Here is a 19,042-nt window from a genome sequence, read left to right as displayed (position 1 = left end):
GTCTATGTATAAACGTTCGTTTTTGAAATTCGCGTATGCAAAACTGACCCGCTGTTCCACAACGTTTCGTATTATTTCTCTGAACGTATATTGACCGTCGGTGTTAAAAAAGTATCTTCTGTAATCTATAGTTACTCCTGGAATTCGCAATAACCCCCAGAGCTCATAGTATCCTTATATTATAATACTGTGGGGTAAGATAGATACCGTTCGTATATAATATGACACATTTTCTAATCGTGTTTTTATCAGTTAAGATAACGCGCTCTTTGAGAGTTGCGCGAATACGGCTATATAATTCTGTAAATGACCTTATTTTACCAAATGTGACGATAAAAGAGAATGAAAAAATGGAATATCTTACCCCAACCTATTATTTGTGTTTTATAAAAATGGTTGATCAAAATATAGTCAATTTTTAATGCATAGTTGGCCATGCACTGAAACGTAACACTGTATTCTTTTTCTCCTACTCAATGTAAATAAAAATATGTCTCAATTTTACTTAATTACTGCATGTTCTCGTTGTGGCTGTGATGTGTGTTTCGACTGTATGCCAATGATGATTAAATACTCCCCATCGTGATAAATATATCGGATATCTATGAATTCACGTGTTTTGTAACTTTTCTGCGTGTTCTTGTTTTGGGAATTTTCTAATCAGTTTAGAAATTTAGACAGTTAATCGAAAAATGTAGATATATTTAAAATATTGTAAAAATGCTTCGTTTGTACAGCGCAAGTAAGACGATACGTGTTCTTAATTTAGTCAGAGGCTTGTGAGTTGTGTCAGTGAAACCTTATACGGATAAACGTAGAATTTGGTGTGATAGAGGTTGATGATGATGGTTAGGGGGTTAGGGGGTTGGTGGTTATAGGAATTAGTAGTTAGTGGTAAGTGTTTAGAAAATAACGTGGGGGTAGAATTCTTCACTAGCACCTAAAATCTATATATTATACAACACTCGTATACTCCTAATGAATAAACATAATTTAAAATAGAGTTCTTCTAGCTATATAGGTTTGTATTTATTGCACACAACCTTATGTTGCCAGTGTTGCCAACAGGTAATGGGAAAAAGTGTTTCCAAATCTGAAATTATTGACACATCAATTCTGCCACACGAGAGCGTCAAACTTCGTGAGAAAGTTTTAAAACGTCGCTTGCAAAGTCCGCAGCGAATTCGTTCTCGAAGATTTTTAACAAATTACGACGCCCTTGCAGTTGCCGGGACCATTGCACTGTTTATCGGATACTTTGTGGTAGAGAACATGTAAGTGGTCTGGCTTTTATTGGTTTTGGGGAAATCATAAAGTTTAGTCGTAATCTCCATACAGTCTGCATATTCCACACGCTTGCTAAAAATAACATTTTTTTTAAATTGACTGTTTTAAAAAATTTAATGTTTATTTTTTTCAAACTGACTGTTTAAAAAGTATTTTTTAAGAGATCTGAAGAGATCTGATTTGGTCTACTAGGAGCCGCTGTTTACACTGAAACTGTTTTATTTCTATTTTTCTGCAGTCGAAACGGGGATCGAAACGTTCGTCTTGATCTAACAAAGGAAGAAGATTGGGAGGAATATAGAAAGAAGTTTCCGTATTTGAGGGCAGAAAGAAAAAGTGTTTACGAACAACTGAGGGATAAATATTACAGTGTAAGTTAAGTTGATGCTATATAATATAAGTTGCAAAGTTACAATATAAAATGTGTCCATATGTGCAGGATATGCAAGCTTCCACCCCCCTTTTCAGGGGTTGCAGACTTGCATTACCCATAAATTTTTCATTTGCAATGTTTTCTAGGAAGTATTCTTTAAAAAATAAAATTATTTTGCAATTCTGGAATTTTATAAAACCAACACCGCTGAGTTTGCTACAAAACTTATGTTAATATAAACTTATTTTCACAGAGTGAAGATAAATAAAGATGGGACGTAACCAGCGTGATCCAGATCGTGTCGTTCGTGGCCCAGGACCAAAATCTCGCCGACAGAAAGATCTAGCGATGCCAAAGAAGTGGAAAGGTTGGTTTGTGTTTTAGATTTGGTTTCAAATCTGCACCCAGTTATATAACTTCTAACTTAAAGTGATTGCAACACTGTTGTACAATAAATTCTCAAAGAATAGTAACAATGGCATCTGTGGTATAATAGTGACAATTGTGATGTCAGATGACAACAATAGTAACGTACAGAGTTCTTACCATTTTTGTCTAATTATGACATCACAGAGGAGCAAGAGCCAAACAAGAAAATTTCCAGTCGTGCGAAAGTTCGTGCCAAGAAACGGGATTTGAAGAAACAACTTCTCACCTCGTTGGTTGAAGCTAAAGCTGAAAAGAAAGGTTGGTTTAAATTAATTATCATAATCATGTTATTTAATTTTATGCGAGTGTGCTTAGACATTGTGGAATACCACCTAAGATTTCGGCGAAAGTAAGCAAACATTCTATATATGCATATTGTTTTCTACATGAGTGAGGTCCTACAGCGAGGCACGCTATGCGACAAGTTCACAGTTTTGGCATTACCCCAAGTTCCCAACACCCAGGGTTTTAATGATTTTTGGCCTAACTTTTGCAAATAGTATCCTGGAAACTTTTGAAGGTGGGTATCTGTTACAGAAGCAGATAAGATTGAAGAAGAAGATGAAATAAAAGAAGAGGAAACTTTACAACTTCTATCAGATGATGATAGCGACGATATGGTGTGTTGTGTAATTTACTTTAAAATTATATTGGTATTGTAGCAATTGTAGCTTTGTTTCTTCCAAAATTGTTCTATTGGAATTTTAAGACTGCCTATCTATGCTGCTGTGCTACTGGTATAAACCATCCAGTCTCTTTAGTTGTTGCTATCAGTTATATGGTTTACCGAAATGTTTAAAGATACAGACAATTGTGGGCCTTGTGGTGTTAATATATGCAGAAAAAGATATGTCAGTGTTTTGTTTGTAACTTAATTACTTATGTGATTTTCCAGCCCGATGATGAATTTAATCTTGATGATGATGATGATCACGTGGAGGCTGAGATTCGTGATCGCGTGATTGGTGAGATGAGAGGAGAAGATCACGAGGATGATTCAAGCGATGATGAGGGGGAAGATGGGGAACTCCCTATTGAGAGAAAAACCAAACAAGTTCTACAGAAAAGATCTCAACTTTCAAAGTTGGTTTCTGTGGAATAAGTGCATAGTTACCCAATTTTGTAAAACACAATTGTTTACGGGATTGTAACGATAACTCTGCCCAAAATCTCAGGTCCCATGGCAAGTTTTACTTTAGTAGCAACCCATGTTGAGTAGAATGCCAAGCTTTATACTAAGAGTCTCGGTTCTTTTATTACAGCTTACCTGTTTGATAAAAGCTATGTTTTTTTATTGTTTTTAATAGGTATGCCCATTTGTTAAAGCAAATTAAATTAGCAACTCTAACCTGCTTTAAACAAACTGGTATGTAGAATTTCTCTCATTTAGATTATTTATTCCCACAGAGCCGTAAAGGAAAACAACATTCAGACGAACATTGCTGAAACTGAGACGTTTGTTCTTCCAAGTGGACAGGAGATTGAGAAAGAAAATATCCTTTTATTTAAAACTGTGTTTCTATATATATTATAAAGTGATGAAATGTTTTTACTATTGAGTATCTATGTAAATGAATAGAGTGTGTATACTGCATTCGTCACATTAATCATTGAGGTTCCCTATGTTTGACAACTAAAACCCGATGTCTTTACTAAAAATTAAATAAAAATGTGACAGCAATGCAGCAAGTTAGTTAGTTTATTTAGCTTAATGTAGTGACTGTAAATACTAAAACAATTCCCATCATTTTAAAAACTTATTTGCTTCTCCAAGTTCCACAACCCCTATGTTCCTTAACCCCCCACCCCACGCACCCAACCCCCTGGTCTAGATCACATCCATCAAAGAATTAAAGACGTTGTTGCCGTTCTTTCAGATTTCGGGAATAAAAGAGATCCAGAAAGGTCAGTGATTGGGTTTCAAACTGTGGTTTGTTTTATAAAACCTAACAGTCATGTACTCATGCCTGCTTATCCACACACTGCAATAGCTTTAGCAACTCAACTGTGGGCATGGTAGTGGCAACCATGGATAAGTCGGTCAAGTTCAAACCCACGAAGATATAAATAACCAAACCAGCCAAAAGTCATGCCTTCTAGTGCTTATCCACACACTGCAATAACTCCATAAGCTCGACTGTGGGCATGGGAGTGGCAACCACGGAAAAGTCACTGAAGTTCCCACAATCAAAAATATAAACCAAAACCACCGAAACTTTTTTCTCACAACCCTTTTAATTACCTAAAAAATTTAAACCATGTTTTGCTCTTTTAAAGTATTTAATTTCGATAAAAATTGCGACTTCCAGTTTGTGAAGCCTTAACAAAAGCAACCCTTCACCAAGTTCTCTTTCCACAGAACACGCAAGGATTACGTAAACGTATTACGCAAGGACCTGTGTACATACTACAGTTACAATGATTTCTTGCTTTCAAAGTTCATGGACATGTTTCCACTTACTGAGGTAACCGTGTGATTATCATCTTATTAAAGAACAAAAAAATAATGAATGTAACTATTTATCCTCGCAAGGCAGGGCATTAACAGTTGTTATGTTGCCACTCACTGAGTAAACTGTATATAGTTAAACAATTTTCACTCAGTAACTTATTCAAGTTGTCTTCATATAAGTTAAAGTAACTCATTTGGTAGTTGTATGTTTATTATACACCATTATATCATATAACATTATAAACATAAAAAACCTTTTAAGCATTGTCACAATTTGTCAGTTATACTAATATAAGTTAACATAGTTATAACACACTGGTTTTAAACCACAATTTGAAAAATATATTATTGCCCCCAAATTTACTTATCTACCAATTTTAAACTCTGTTCCAGTTGATCGCATTCTTAGAAGCAAATGAAGTAAACCGACCAATCACAATTCGGACGAATACTTTAAAAACGAAAAGAAGGGATTTAGCGCAAGTAAGCGTTGGGTGAACTATTTAATTTAATCTTACAGTTTTTTTTCAAGTTTAAAGTGCCTGAACTATTTGGGTATTGGATGTACATGGTACATCTCAAGTTTTAGGTGTGCCTCACAAAAGATGTCACTCTTATAGAATAGAATCAATATTATTGAGGGTCTATGAACTGCCTCAGTAAAGTAAATACCTGGGATTGACAAATTGTGAAAACCCCACAAATGAAAGATTAAAACATGTGATTATATCCACGAATATGTTGGTTTTAAATTTTGTCAAATGTTCGATGATGAATCAATTCCACTTAACTGAATTTATTGTTGACATCTGGGTGAGATTCTGAGGCATTATGACATCACAAGGTCTATTATCTAAATACATTCATTATTGTGGCAATATAGATAATATGCAAAATCTGGCCTAAATCACGGACTTCTGCCAGGCTTAGGTGTACGACCCCTTCCCCATCAGGACCAACCTCATCTTTGTTTTAATTGACATATATTGTTTACCGCAGGCGTTAATTTCTCGAGGAGTAAATCTTGACCCGTTGGCAAAATGGACGAAAGTTGGACTTGTGGTTTATGAATCTCCTGTTCCTATTGGTATTTAAATAAAAACAACATAGGGGGGGTTTTTAGACAAAATACAATTACACTTTTAGTAATTTTCTAGTGAAATCTGCAGTGACATGTAGGGTGATATTGTTAAAACACAGTTACACCAATAGTTCTCAAACTTTTTGATCAATGTAGCATATACAATACACTCTGCTTATTTGTATGGACCCAACAACAGGGTAAAAGCTGTTTTATGTTTATAACTTGATTCTGAAACACATAATGTCACTCCTGTCTAAAAAGTTGGTAACACTAATTACGACGCAACAGCTAACATTATACTCTCTTATCCACAGGTGCAACACCAGAGTACCTTGCAGGACATTACATGATACAAGGTGCTTCGAGTTTTGTCCCTGTGATGGCACTTGCCCCACAACCAGGAGAACGCGTGTTGGATATGTGTGCTGCACCTGGAGGGAAAACTACATACATAGGTGAGGTATGCGTCATGGTATATGGGTTCAAAGCCCGTTGCTGCTACTATTGTTGGTGTATGTGTTCTTGGGCAAGACATTTAATTTCAAATGCCCAAACCTAATGGTGACTAAGGGTTGTCTAAATTGTTCGCAATGGACGGCAAATATGAAAACAAAAATCCTAAAAAACAATCACCCACAAAGTTAAAAAAACATGACATTTAAATGATATATTGGTTCAGGGCTTAAGAGCGCGGCCTCCTTGCAAAATGTTGGGGCATCTGCCGCTAGCTCAGAGTTTACGAGATTTGACACCTAAACTATTGTGGGTTTGTGTGTCATACGACAAAAAATAAGTTGTTGTTCAAACTTAAATAAAGATTATTGTGTTTTCTGTATGTATATATACTATATGAGATTTGTGTATTTAAGAAGACACTTAGGTTATAACTCCACTCATGACACAACAATGCTTGTTATTCAGCTCAATTAATGAAAAATTCTGGTTTTATCTTCGTGAATGACATCAACAAAGCCCGGTTAAAAGCAGTGGTGGGCAACATGCATAGGATGGGTGTCAGTAACTCTGTCATATCAAACTATGATGCAAGGTCCTTTCCTACAGTGAGTACCTTTCATACACATAGGATAGGATAGTGTGTCTTATAGAAAAAAACTCTATTATTGATTATTTATAAACGGCCTCAGTAGGGTTTCTACGGTAGCACTCTGGGTGCTGAAGTATTAAACCGCCCTACATCCCAGGTCTTAGGTGTGCCTGCGCTCTATGAAGACATAACCTTTATAGAACAGAATCTCTGTTATAAGTGGCTAATAGGATATTACCTTTATGTGCGTTTGGAGTGTATATAAACTATTATTGAATGTATAAAAACTGCTTAAGTGGCCAATATGATATTACCCTTATGTGCGTTACATACTTAGTGATACATTAACACCTCTTATCCAGATAATGGGCAACTTTTCGAGAGTATTACTGGATGCCCCATGCAGTGGTACAGGTGTTATATCAAAAGATCCCTCTGTTAAAACAAGTAAAGATGATTCTGACATCACAAAGTGTTCTCATTTACAGGTAAAACTATCATTCTTGCATATTAAAGTATATTGTAATATTTTATAAATTGTATTGTTATAACGTTCATGCTATTTAGAATATATGTATAAATTATATTGTTATAACATAGCAAACAAATCAGGTAAATGGGTATAGCACAATGATGAATTCTGTATGAACTCTAATACGCTATGTTAATTGTCCCTTTATAATAATTTTTTAGTTATGTAGTTGAAGTTAAGTAATAATAAAATGTTTTTTTTAGGTTGATTGTAATTTGGTATATTAAACAATTTACTACAGAAATAGATTATAGAAGTTTTGTATTAGTTTAGCATCGATAGTTTAGTTTTTTGTTGTAATTTAAAATATGTAATAACCATTGATATTTGTCCTACAGAAAGAGTTGATATTGGCTGCTATAGATTCATGTAATGCTCAAGCACAGAATGGTGGTTATATTGTTTACTGTACATGTTCAGTCATGGTAAGTTTATTATTATTATAAAAGATGTATTACACTCATAGGGGCCAAATATACAAAGCAGGGATATCTACATGCACATTTTTTTGAAACAAAACTATTTTGTTGGTCGTAACGTTTAGTAATTAATGGGGTGCCAGAAATTTCTGGGAACGCACGCCTATCCTGCCACCCCAGGTTGGGTGCCCATCGCTTATGATTACATTGTAGTTCAGTCTTGGTGTGTTTTCTCATTTTAAAACTAAAATATCATTTTCAAATAAATAAAAACAATACTGATGATGGTTTAGTATTTTAAATTGGAACAATTCAAATACATATGATACACAAAGTTTTTTTTTCTATACACCCATAGAGCTGGTGCATTACTTCAAATAGGGCTGTATAATTAGGAATAATATTAAGTTTTATATATTTCATGTAGGTTGAAGAAAACGAGGAAGTTGTAAATTACGCCTTGAAGAAACGAAACGTTAAGTTGGTTCAAACTGGCCTTGAGTTCGGGGTGGAAGGGTTTTGCAAGTAAGTGTTGTTGTTGTTTGTTATATGAATGAATTAATACAACTTATTTATCCTTGTGTTGGGCAACGACAGTCAACATAACACAGGTGTTTTGTGTTGTTGCCCAACCATACAAAGATAAATAGGTTACGTTATTCATCCAATGGTGGTATATGTTTTGTAACGCCTAATATGCTAACAATCCCCTGCACCTCTACCTAGATATCGCCAATATCGATTCCACCCAAGTTTGAAACAAACTCGTCGCTTCTACCCTCACTCACATAACATGGACGGGTTTTTTGTTGCGAAATTTAAGAAGTTTTCAAACAAGATACCGAGTTCTGATGACGTGAAAGAAAAACAAGAAGTTAAAGAAACAGTAACTGACGGTAAGAATCAAGATTAGCAATCTTTTTGTACATTTAAATTGATCACATGCAGAATGTATAGTCTTATACATTATGTAACTAGTTAAAAATGTACAATATGTAACTGAACACATTATGTAAGAGGTTATGTTTGAATGGAGAATAACAAGTTTTTTTTATTTCAATGAAGACTTTTTTGGTGTTTTCTAATTGTTTGCATGCAGAAATCATTATTCATTTTTTTCCATTTTTTTATATTTTAAGATAAATAAATTACATTGATTTATTCCAGCATTTATTTTGTTACAATCTGCTTCAGATGCTGCTGATCCAAGCACTTCCACTGATCAAGATACCGAAGACAAAACTTCGAAAAAACGTCCAAAAGAATCGGACGACAATCCCACACCTGTTAAGAAAGCAAAGACAAATAAAAAGAAACAAGGTTTGATGATGTCATTGTTGGCATTGCTAAATATGACATAGCATCATTGTTGGCGGTACAGTTAATGTGGTTAGCGCTTGCTAACCAATAGTTTATGGGTTAGAGGATTTTTGCTGCTGTTGTTGTCCTTGGGCAGGACTAAAAATAACGAAAAAAATGTCCCCAAAATAATCACCCACTAAGTAACATACTTGATAACTTGTAATATGGGTATGTCTGCTTGGGCAAGACACTTTAACAGCAATGGATCCGACCCAGTGGTCATAATGGTAGTAGCTCGAACCATAATATATGGTTCAGAACACCCAAGTTATAATGGCTGTCAATGCCCTGCCATAACAGGATAAATATGTTACATACATTAGTAACCAAATCATTTTTTTTCAGGTAAAAAGCTGAGTATGCAGCAAGTTAAGAAATATCAAAAACGAAAACAGAAGCCTGGAGCTCTTGTCAAACCTGTACCTGGTTTGCTTGCCATGAAACGAGGGGTTACGAGGTTTATCAAAAATAAACAAGAAAATAAAGACACCCCTCCTAAAAGAAAAGTAAAATCTCCGAAACCAAAAAAGAAATTTCAGAAGAAAAAAGAAGAGAAAAAAAATCCAAAGAAGAAAAAAGAAGAAACTAATTGATGAAAATATTGTGTTAATGCGGTTTATCGGTAATAAAATGGAAACTAAATTTATTGCGTTGAAAATTCAGTTTGTAGTAAGTTGTAGGGTAGGTTTTGGGATTAATAGATAGGCCATGGAATTCACATGTTTTCGAATACGTAGCAGAAATATGAAATGAGTTTCTGTAATAACTTAATGTAGCGGAGGTAGAACTGGTATAGTAGGTTGGGGAAAGAAGTTTTCATTTTCTATTTTCGACCTATTTGGTAGAAAGTAAATAATATTTACAAAATCGTCTAACTTTATTCTTACGACTCTTGAAAAAGAGCTGTTAACTCGTAAAACAGTATTAGAAAATATGGAGTTTGGTGCTGACGGTATCTCGTTAACCAACATACGAATGATCAGAAAGAGTTATGACAGCTTATCTTTATAAAGGTAAATTTGATTCTATTTCGTATGGTGTGGTCCTACAGCAAAGCACTAAAATGAGGATTCAGGCCACAATTAGCATATTAAGTATTAAATAGTAGGGTGGGGGAAGGTGGGACACCTTTAAAACATAATATCCAAATAGCCTGATCGTGTTTTAAACAATTAACAACGGTCTGTGGAAGTCGTGAGGATACGGTTTTATAATTCATTGAATGTTCTTTGTTTACTACCAAATGGAAAGAGAAAACTAAACGAAAAAGTGTCCCATCTTCCCCCACCCTACTATACACCATGCGCGTATAAAGGTATGTTATCAAAAAAGTATGTTGTCTGTACAGGTGCCACTGTATTCTATTATTTGTAGATACGTAAAATCAAATAATGATACATTAAAGTAAAATGAGATATAATATGATGGTTGAAGACGGGACAACTTTAATACAAAATATCCAAATATCCTGACCGTGTTTTAAAAAGTGGTATTGGTCTGTGGGAGCCGTGAGGATACGGTTTTATAATTCTTTGAATATTCTTCGTTTATAGTACAAAATGGGACGAGCAAATAGAATGAAGAGGTGTCCCATCTTACCCCGCCCTACTATATGTATTAACATAAGGGTCATAACCACTTTTAAACTAACTTAATTTAAACAAATCTTTATTTTTATAGTTTTTGTATAACTTATGTTTCGCAAGGTCTGTAGGCAAATAATCAATCCGTGTAATTGCTGTGACATAAATGTTTGCCATGTGTTCACATCAAGTCACAGGAATTTCGGCAAAAATAATTATTGGTGTAACCTTCACAATCCGCTGTTACTAAAAATAGATTTCAGTGTTACCGGATGTTAAGTTATTATTAATCAAATCCTAACCACTAAATTCGCGCATTGGAGTTTTAAAGGAGCAACACTGGGCGCTGGAATTTGCACGAAATTAAATTTGCGTTACTGCGTCGCAATTTTGCGCCGGTGCTCCTACCAATTAACCAATCAGCTTCCAGTATTCCATGTGTTCAACACGTTTTCATCTTTGCGAATGTGAGTTTGGGAAGCGGTTTGTTCTTTTGGTTTGCCATCATTACGGAACACGGTGGTGGAAGTCTGAAGTTATAATGTAGTTAAGTGAGGGCAGCTAGGTTCTGTTAAGAGCTTGTTTAGCATTGAATATGCAATTTATAAGCAGAATATGTTATTTGTTGTACTGTATTAGTATTTAATTGTTGTATATATTAATGTTAACGTTTGATTTAGAGCTGGTTAGTTTACATTCTTTAAAAGTTTAAATTATTTGAATCTACATTGAAGTAAAAATACCAAAGTCTTCTGTTCAAATCACATCAATATTATCTCGCTCATGAATGAAGATGCTTTGAGTGACAGCCGGCCATGTAGCGTTGGACATAAAAGTAAGTTTGTATCTTTATTATATAACAGATTGTCCCTAATTTGACGCTGCTTGTAAGTTAAGCGCATAATTACCCGTAGTTCATATTGGCTTCAGTTTGTTATAATATAGTTGACGCCAGTCAAAATTAAAGCAAAATCTTGTAAGAATTTATATAGTTTTTACCTTAAAACGATTTTTTGTAAATTATATTCTGATATCAATGCTCTTAAACAATATTGTTATTACAGCAATCCAACGTACAAGGAGCATGATATATTAACTCCGAAACGACATATTTACAAGTTCGTTACCGCACAGTTGACCTGCATAACCGGTAAGTGCAAATATATCGACACCCGTATACTCTATGTCAATACCTACAGTAGGGTGGTGAAAGGGATAATTTTAGCAAATTACATCCAAATATCCTGAGCTTTAAACAATTAACAACGGTATATGGGAGTCGTAAGGACACGATTTTATAAATCTTTAAATGTTATTTTTGGCCTCTAAATTGGCCTCTAAAATAAAATAAAGTGTCCCATCTACCTAAAATACCTCGCCCTTGCAGTAACATTATGTTATTCTACCCATGTAAACAATACATTATGTTAACGTTGTTTCACCATTACAGAGTTATGTCCGTTGCAGGATCATCTTGAAATGCTCCACAGAACCAACGCGTCCTATGAGCAAATAAAGATTAAGATTATTACGCGAAACAAAGAATTGCTAGACGAAAAAGACGAAGGTATAAAAAGTTAACTTACAAGTTACTTAAACAGAATTTTAAACGATTTAAAAGTAAATGACGTTTTTGGTGTTTTAGCACTTGCTAACTTTATTGGTCCTGGGTATGCATACATATTAGTATAAAGTTTTATGTATTTCTACAGAAACTACGGAACGAAAAGCTCAAGAACGAAGATGGAGCCATAGCATATTCAGACTAAGATTTATTCTTAGTCGATGTAAATACTAACTTATGTGAGCTGTAGCATAAAATATCCCTTATACTTATTGAATGCTTGTTTAAAATTGAATGTTTATGTGGTGCACTGTGTGTGGTGTGGGGAAGTATACGGAGATCAAATGATTAAAGTCCACCTTTGTACACGTTAGTAATGTAACGTGGTTGGGAATCTTGGGTTTTATTTCTCCATGTTTGTATGTATGTGTAAACAACCTGCATAAGAACGGTGCGCGCAGGTCAGATTTCTCCAACTTTAACCCATACTCCTGGTGTCACTTATCAGCAAGGCCGGACAGTCGGCATCAGATAGGTAGAAGTGACATCGCTATAACTAGGGATCGCTGTTAGGAAGTTTAAGATAGACAGAACTGGGACACTGCACCCGCGGTCGGCACAACACGTGTCATTGTACTCAGGCCAAACAAGCAGTGCCTGGTTTGCGAAAACCATATTCCAACACGCCGGTTGGTTAAAAGTCCGGTCAGCGAAAGCTGGCGGGTTCCAACTGCAAAACAATTAGGCGCCAAACCTGCGACTAGGGTAGGGATCAAAAATATCTAAAAATGTCAGCCCCCTGTTAGGCCCCCCTAAAAAACATTAACCAAATAAATATTTTTCAGTTCAGTTTTGTTGTCATTCCTTTTTGAATCGACAACAAGCGCGAATATGCGACGCAGCGGCGGCGGATAAAGTGAATCCGAAAGTCACTCGGAATAATCTTGCGGTAAAGCAAGATATAGTTAGCTCCCAAATCCGTTCTTATGCAGTTGCCCCACTTCGTAAACAAATTAGTTATTGCGACGCGATGCGACGGTTTGCGGCGGCGAAATAAGCGGTTCTTAATATTTGATATTACTATATTGGCCCATAGAGAATGCCGTGTTCCTGTGCTTACTGTATATGGGGTGGGGTATGGTGGTGTTGGGGATTGTGGTGTTTATTGTATGTATTGATACACACTTAACAATACACACGAAGTGAACTGTAATATTCTGATAAATCCATGGTGTCGGTATGGGGGCCCAACCTGGTCAAAATACAACACGAATAAATCGCAATAATGTAATAAGTTGTATTATTTTTATATCACAAGTTGTATTATTTTTGGATCTTAATCTCACAAAAAATAATTTTACCCTACAACTTGAATTAATTTTACGTTACAACTTGAATTATTTTTACGCTACGACTTGAATTATTTTTACGTTACGACTTTAATTAATTTTACGTTACGACTTGAATTATTTTTACGTTACGACTTGAATCATTTTTACGTTACGACTTGAATTAATTTTACGTTACGACTTGAATTAATTTTACGTTACGACTTGAATTATTTTTACGTTACAACTTGAATTATTTTTACGTTACGACTTGAATTAATTTTACGCTATGACTTGAATTAATTTCATATCCGGTAAAATCGCTCATGCGTTTCAAAACTCCATTGTCAGTCTATGACGTCATAGTAGCCGCTATTACGGATCACAATGCATACAATTTTAACGTATCTGTGTGCTGTTTATTCGTCTAAACTTTAAATATTGCAATTTTTCAAGAACCGAACACTTCTCCGGGTAAAAATGGTTTTCTTTTATTGAACATTACACCGATAAAAGAATAAAAAAACAGAAACTATCAAGTATACCAACCAAAAACATAAAGGAACATGTTTAAACTATAAAAATACAAACAAAAATGCATAACATTAAAATATGGTGCATAACATATATAGCTATAGCTGCAGTTTTGCTGGCAAATTGCCCTGATTTTACTTTTTGGCTCTCTAACGTAGCAAGTACACCCGGCAACGAAACTTACAGTAACTTTGTAAAAATTTGCCTATCGAAGTAACTTCGAGGAAAACAATACTTAGCCACTATCTCTGTCTACTCCTTGAATTAATAAGCCACCCCTTTCGGCGTTCAGGGTCTATAGAAATTCTGAAAACGCTAAGACATTTTCTGCTATAGTACTTAGCAGTTAAGAGCTACATATCCACTCATACTGTATGATAAATGTAGTTTCTATTAAGATTCGTAGGCATGAGCATATACTATACTGTATTAACTAATTACTAAGCTGATTGCTGATGCTAGTATTAATCACCATAATATTCGATATTATAAAACAAGATTTATATTAGAATCTCTATTTAGCCTTACCCTACTGTAAAATTAGTTGTGCATTAAAAACAACTGTATAGTTTACGCCCGGAGTTTCGAAACGCATGAGGGATTTTACCGGATATAAAATTAATTCAAGTCATAGCGTAAAATTAATTCAAGTCATAGCGTAAAAATAATTCAAGTCGTAGCGTAAAAATAATTCAAGTTGTAACATAAAAATAATTCAAGTTGTGACGTAAAAATAATTCAAGTCGTAGCGTAAAAATAATTCAAGTCGTAACGTAAAAATAATTCAAGTCGTAACGTAAAAATAATTCAAGTTGTAACGTAAAAATAATTCAAGTCGTAACGTAAAAATAATTCAAGTCGTAACGTAAAAATAATTCAAGTTGTAACGTAAAAATAATTCAAGTCGTAACGTAAAAATAATTCAAGTCGTAACGTAAAAATAATTCAAGTCGTAACGTAAAAATAATTCAAGTTGTAACGTAAAAATAATTCAAGTCGTAGCGTAAAAATAATTCAAGTCGTAACGTAAAAATAATTCAAGTCGTAGCGTAAAAATAATTCAAGTCGTAGCGTAAAAATAATTCAAGTCGTAACGTAAAAATAATTCAAGTCGTAACGTAAAAATAATTCAAGTCGTAACGTAAAAATAATTCAAGTCGTAGCGTAAAAATAATTCAAGTCGTAACGTAAAATTAAATCAAGTCGTAGCGTAAAAATAATTCAAGTTGTAACGTAAAATTAATTCAAGTTGTAGGGTAAAATTATTTTTTTGTGAGATTAAGATCTAAAAATAATACAACTTGTAATATAAAAATAATGCAACTTGATGCATAAAATGCCTTTTTTCTTGTTGTATTTTGACCAGGTTGGGCCCCCATAGTGTCGGCCTCGATAGTCTTTAATGCTAAAAATATGACTGAATTTCAACACAGATTGCTTTAAGCTGTCGTGTATTATAAATGAAAGTGTTACTGGACTGTATATTAGGGGCTAAACGTCTCAGTTCATCTGGGTAATATTTCCAATACAAATTCTCAAGTCTATGTACCGTCTACTACTATTGTCGAACCCTGATGTTTGGTAGTTTAAATGGGGTTGTCATTGCGGCGGATAAGAGGCTTGCATGGGATGTCGGAGTTTTTGTATACATGATGTGCGTATTCATTTCCAATCATTGGCAATTTTGATTTTTTTGCGTTCGCCACTGATTTTTGCGTGATTTTTTGTCTTTTAGATAAACTTACGTGCGCTTTTTGTTTTATTTTGTTTTTACGTTGCGCTTTCTCTTACTTTTACGTTGCGCGGAGCTCCGTTTTTGTTTTACAGTTTTGTTTTCGTTTTTTCACAAAAATGCCAATGAATGGGAATCGATTTCGTACAGATGTTATGCGCGTTTAATCTCATGCAACCTCTACTCCAATGATGTGGCAGTGACTTTGGGAGCGAGCCTAGCTAATTTTTGGGGCTCTATCTAAGAGAAAATAAGTATTTCGCCCTTAATTGTTAACCCTCGGGCTTAACCCTCGGGAGCCTCTCTGGCTATATAGCTTTTCCAACCATGGGGACTCAGAATACACAGTTCTACACTTCATATTTTCACAAACCTATACATACAAAGAATTCTGGTGCAAATGATTAGGTGCTACAGCTCACCCCCTTTTATATTTTTCTATCTTTAACTCAATTGGATCAGCCAATGTCAGGACAGAAGTGTGTGTCGTGTCCAATTTCTTGTGTCCCGTGTCAAATTTCTCACAGTACACCTCTTAACGCGGTAAGCCACGTATAACGATGGTGTGTTGGGAGGTGTAAGTTCAGTTTATGAGACGGTCAGTCCAGGTTGCAGTTCTTGGTTGTGTATATTGTGGGTGTTTATGGAAATTTTGCAATCGCTACGCGTTTCGAAAATCGTTGAGTGGCGTCGATCGCTGCCTAGCGTGCCTTGATCCTCTTAAGATCAAGGCCCAGGTATAACTAGGGCTACTGGCGAGAGGTCCTGGTAAAAAAACCTCAACGACCACAAGCGAAGCAGCCTCCTGGGCGTGGTTGGAATCTTCGCTGTAACATAAACAAATATTTATTAAATTTAAATAAATGGACATTTCGATAAAGAGATAAAGAATTTTATTGCACCAACATTTCGTGAGCCATAGACATTGTTAATATCATACCATGATGAAGTTTTAACATGTGGCACAAGAAATGTTTGTTCAATAGTGCCTTTTACCGGTTGAAGTCATTTATTTATAATATAACATTTGCCTAGTGGCAGCAACGGCAACAAAATAATATTCCGCTCTGCTTTTAAAGCGACTAATTTTCTCCTTCGATACATATAAAAAAAACTAATTGTATATAAGGGTGAGGGAAGACGGGCCACCTTTTAGCACATAATCTCTAAATATCCTGATCGCGTTTTCGCAGTTAACAGTGATCTGAGAAAGTCGTAGACATATGGTTTTATAAAACTTATTTGTTCTTTGTTTACTACCAAATAGGACGAGAAAATGGTACTACCAAATAGGACGAGAAAATGGAATGAGGACGAAAAAATGGAATGAAAAGGTGTCCCATCTTTTTCACTCATTAAACTTGAGTTTAAAGTCCCCTAACCTAATGCAGTTGAATAATTGAGAATATGTACTTGGTGACACTTTAAAATGTGTTCTAAACTACACACAAAATCCCTACATCCAATATGTAAATTAAACAGCAATAATGAAATATATGGTAACTTGGTAAAACATAAATTCAGAAATGGTAAAACATAAATTCATATAGAGAACTTACTAATTTCTAAATAAAGCAAAGCACTTGCGTTTTTCTGTTTTTTTTTCTGGAACTTCTAAAAGGAAGCATCTTGATCCTTGCATGCTGATGTCGACAGCAAGAAACATTTATATACAGTACCTTCGTCAAGATACTTTTGGTACTTAATGTTCCATATTTCTTGATCGTGTTTTTAATAATTAACAACCTTTTAGAGTTGTGGCGATACGGTTACAGAGTTTTGTAAATATGCTTTATTTATTTACTACCGTATGTTATAAAAGAGAATGAAAACTTGAACCATCTTACTTTAATACGTTATATAGTAGGGTGGGGGAAGGTGGGATACGTTATATAGTAGGGTGGGGGAAGGTGGGATACCTTCCCATCCTATTTTCTCGTTCCATTTTGTAGTAAACAAAGAACATTTAAAGAATTATAAAACCGTATCCTCATGATCCCATAGACCGTTGTTATTTGTTTAAAATACTATTAGGTTATTTGATTATTATGTGCTAAAGGTGGCCCATCTTACCCGCATCCCTACTATACAGGTTGTTAATAGAGTAGGGTGGGGGAAGATGGGACACCTTTGACACATAATAACTAAATATCCTGATCGTGTTTTAAACAATTAACAACGGTCTATGGGAGCCGTGAGGATAAAGTTTTATAAAAAAAACCGTTGAATGTTTGTTTACTACCAAATTGGAAGAGAAAATAGATTGAAAAGGTGTCCCATCTTCCCCCACCCTACTATACATTTATAATGGTAGCAGCATACAATAAGCATAAGTTACAATATTATAATCCAGGCGTATTATTTTGTGGCACGGGAAACGATGACGTTTAACCTATCCCAATAGAGCCTTTCCGGAATTTAACCGACTATACTGTCTTAATATGCATGTGGGACGATGAAACCTCACTACTGTAAATACTCTTGAGCTGTTTCGATTCATAGTATGCTTGGCAAAAAAACAGTTTAAATATATATATGTATATAGCTTTTCTGGATTTTAGTTTATATTAAATTGCGGAGCTCTGATGGAGGTATATACATATGTGTGTGTGTTTGTGTGTACTTACTAGTGTTTTGCTGTTAGTGTTCATTATCATTTTATAAAAAAAGGTATTATAAACGACCGGTAGAACTGCTTTTTAGATCCATACTTCGGTAACATCTGTAATACATAGGAACGTCTGTATATGGAGGCACTTGGTGTTTTACTCTACGTCTCTACGTAGGCTTTACATTGTATTAGATAAATTTACCCCGCGAGACAGGGAATCGACTTGGCAAATATTGGCCAAGCTTTCAATATAAAGGATGGGTGTGAGGTTATTGGCTTTAAAATGAAAGATGGATTTATTGCTATATATTTTGGTTATAACTTGACATGTTGCTTCTGCGGGTAGTTTTTGTTGTTCGAAAGAATAAGAAATGTGAATTAGCTAAATGTTGTGCAATTAGTTAACTGTAGTTCAGCGAGCTTACCGTATCTTGGGTTAAACAGCCATCACGCTTTTTAATTGATGCTTTTCCTAATTTATTATCCATAGCGTGTTTTAACGACTGTTGTTTTGTTGATAATTTTCTTCTCATAGTTTTATTTACCTCTTCTAATGCAGTAGCGAGGACCAAATTAATTAAAAACAACAAAGAAATTGTACTAATAGTATAGTAGAATGGGAGAAGATAGGACACCTTTAACACATAATATCCAAATAGCCTCATCGTGTTTTAAACAATAGACAACGGTCTGTGGAAGTCGTGAAG

At 34.9% G+C, this 19,042-nt stretch overlaps 1 protein-coding gene across 2 annotated transcripts; it reads left to right on the top strand.

Moving 5' to 3' along the window:
- The first annotated feature begins 1,003 nt into the window (after nucleotides 1-1,003).
- LOC149739200 (28S rRNA (cytosine(4447)-C(5))-methyltransferase-like) lies at nucleotides 1,004-9,627 on the top strand. 2 transcript variants are annotated; one of them, XM_089874250.1, is made up of 19 exons: nucleotides 1,004-1,274; nucleotides 1,526-1,658; nucleotides 1,914-2,027; nucleotides 2,234-2,347; nucleotides 2,627-2,709; nucleotides 2,985-3,172; nucleotides 3,497-3,582; nucleotides 3,901-3,994; nucleotides 4,449-4,554; nucleotides 4,935-5,024; nucleotides 5,541-5,628; nucleotides 5,940-6,080; nucleotides 6,547-6,686; nucleotides 7,033-7,158; nucleotides 7,541-7,627; nucleotides 8,049-8,146; nucleotides 8,348-8,517; nucleotides 8,816-8,941; nucleotides 9,329-9,627. In XM_089874250.1, exons 3-19 carry the CDS (start codon nucleotides 1,931-1,933, stop codon nucleotides 9,574-9,576), a joined length of 2,082 nt encoding a protein of 693 aa, XP_089730376.1. In that variant the 5' UTR covers nucleotides 1,004-1,274; nucleotides 1,526-1,658; nucleotides 1,914-1,930; the 3' UTR covers nucleotides 9,577-9,627. The 2 variants fall into 2 exon arrangements, with proteins under 2 accessions (XP_089730376.1, XP_089730375.1); XM_089874249.1 differs by having other exon boundaries at nucleotides 8,789-8,941.
- The last annotated feature ends 9,415 nt before the right edge of the window (nucleotides 9,628-19,042 follow it).

This window comes from Ciona robusta, chromosome 3 (genome assembly GCF_009617815.1).
Source record: "Ciona robusta chromosome 3, ASM961781v2".
In the NCBI taxonomy this organism is placed as follows: domain Eukaryota; kingdom Metazoa; phylum Chordata; class Ascidiacea; order Phlebobranchia; family Cionidae; genus Ciona; species Ciona robusta.
The sequence above is the reverse complement of the archived record's forward strand: the minus strand, read 5'-3'. Positions and strand labels throughout refer to the sequence as shown.

Coding starts and splice junctions, on each gene's coding strand:
- LOC149739200 (XM_089874249.1), top strand. CDS start 1,931: ATGGGACGTAACCAGCGTGATCCAGATCGTGTCGTTCGTGGCCCAGGA. Junction 3,583..3,900: donor ACAGGAGATTGAGAAAGAAA/ATATCCTTTTAT, acceptor CCCCCACCCCAC/GCACCCAACCCCCTGGTCTA. Junction 8,942..9,328: donor GACAAATAAAAAGAAACAAG/GTTTGATGATGT, acceptor ATTTTTTTTCAG/GTAAAAAGCTGAGTATGCAG.